The sequence below is a fragment of the Pteropus vampyrus genome, unplaced genomic scaffold (assembly GCF_000151845.1).
Source record: "Pteropus vampyrus isolate Shadow unplaced genomic scaffold, Pvam_2.0 Scaffold646, whole genome shotgun sequence".
Classification (NCBI taxonomy): domain Eukaryota; kingdom Metazoa; phylum Chordata; class Mammalia; order Chiroptera; family Pteropodidae; genus Pteropus; species Pteropus vampyrus.
In genome coordinates, this window is record NW_011889427.1 from 23,699 (window position 1) to 25,760 (window position 2,062).

A 2,062-nucleotide genomic window follows, 5' to 3' on the forward strand; every position below is an offset into this window, starting at 1 on the left:
GCAGTGCTCTATATAGGTGCGTCCATCACGATGTCCTCTCTCATAAGGTTTCTGAGTTCTTAGTGGTGTCCAATGGTCAGCAGCCAGCTGTGTCCCCACCTGACACAGACCTGTTCTTTAGTAGTGCCGATGTGACCTTGAATCATAAGTGTGCATGACACGTAGGGTAAGCAAGTCACCTTTAGACTCCCTGAGTATAACCTGCCTGGGGGTCAACAAATGGACAAACGAGTTAGATTAACGATAACAGATGAACTAGGGACAGGTGAATGCCATATATGCATGAAATCCCTCTTCTGTGACTGGTCTGGGTGGAGTCTGTGAGATTGAGCTGGGATCCAGCTTCATGGAGCTCAGACTTAGTGAAATTAGGACAGTAGATGACACCTGGTCATGTTGGGAGGATTTCAAAATCCACCTGAGTAAGTGAAGACCTTGAGGGTACTGTGTTGTAGGCAGGACAGAAATGGCATTGGATAGAGTCCTGGGGGGCTGATTCTACCCCTGTGGCCACGTGTCCTCTCTGAAGGGAGGGCTCATGTGGGGACAGCTTGTGCCTGGGGGGCAGAGAGCCTGAGCTCAGCACACAGGAGTCTGCACTGTGCTGTGTCTCTCTGTGTGGAAACAGTTCCCAGCCTCAGGGACATAAAGCCCTTAGGTGGTCTCTCTGTCACGAAATCAGAAAGGACACATTGAAAGCTGCTGCAGGAAAGGTCCCCAGGCACTGCTGATCTGCCATTTACAGACACGTTACTTCTTCATTTCTCGTCTGTGTGAGAATGTGGAAAATTAGAGGCCCAAAGAAGCAGTAATTCTCCTGGGAGGCAGCTGAGAGGTTTGAGAGGAAATCGCTGCTCCCAAGCGGACGCACCTTCCCCAGCTCCCTGTGCACCTGCTGCTGGGCTGGTCTGTGTGTGCTGTGCTGTGTGTACCCTGAGCTCCCCCTGGTGTCCTGAGCTCCCCTCCTGTCTCCCTCAGGGTGGTTTGTGACTGGGCTCACACTGAATTCTCCTCACTGTGTCTGTCGCACAGTAATACACGGCCGTGTCCTCAGGCTTCAGGCTGCTCATTTGCAGATACAGCGTGTTCTTGGCGTTGTCTCTGGAGATGGTGAATCGGCCCTTCACGGAGGCAGCGTAGTTGGTGCTGCTGCCATCACTACTAATGTATGAGACCCACTCCAGCCCCTTCCCCGGAGCTTGGCGGACCCAATACATGTAGTAGCTACTGAAGGTGAATCCAGAGGCTGCACAGGAGAGTCGCAGAGACCCCCCGGGCCGCACCACATCTCCCCCAGACTCCACCAGCTGCACCTCACACTGGACACCTGCGAACACAGACACGTCAGGGTCAGGAAACTGTCACACGTCCGTGTTCCTCACTCACACCCACTCACGTACTCAGTGTCCCTTGTTCCCCATCAGTCACCTCGTAAAACAGCCACCAGGAAAACCCAGCTGAGCCCAAACGCCATGGTGCGGCGTGCGTGTTCAACCTGATCCCGGAATGGGGACTCCTGGGAATCGCGGGGCTGGGCTCCTGTCCCAGAGCTGCAGACTTGGGGCTGCGCTGGCTTTTATCAGCAGAGGGGCCCTATTTGCATGAGCTCTGACTCTATAAAGAGCTCTGGGTTTAGGGACCCACAGAGAGGGCAGAGACCCAGAGCAGGCGTTTGTGTGTTCAGGCACGTGGTGGCAATGAGATCGTTTGGTGAAATATGACTGTTACTGTGACATGTGTTACTTAAACACTTAGCACCATCATCTTATTTCATTTTACTCGTGCATGTAAGTCACGGGATGTGATATCGTTTACCCGCAATACAGGTGATCAAGCCCAAACAGGACCACAGAGAGCCTGCTGGTGTCGACAGCTCACATGTGTAAGAGTGAACTCATGTGTCTGGCCCTGCACGCACCCCACGGCACCCCACTGCTCCCCTGGGCCACCTCCAGGACAGTGGGGACCTGCCCAGTGAGGTGCAGGTCTCCATCCTGCATGAGCGCGTGTGGGATTTGCTGCCTTCTGGAGAGCACGTACGAGAACCAGGAGGCGACTGTCC

At 54.1% G+C, this 2,062-nt stretch overlaps 1 gene segment (V, D, J or C); it reads right to left on the minus strand.

Annotated features, from left to right (window-relative positions):
• Nucleotides 1–974: 974 nt before the first annotated feature.
• Nucleotides 975–2,062, minus strand: part of LOC105308966 — a 6,275-nt gene continuing 5,187 nt past the window's right edge. The window contains 1 exon segment of the V gene segment in view: nucleotides 975–1,327. Within this exon segment, the coding sequence occupies nucleotides 975–1,327 (353 nt within the window).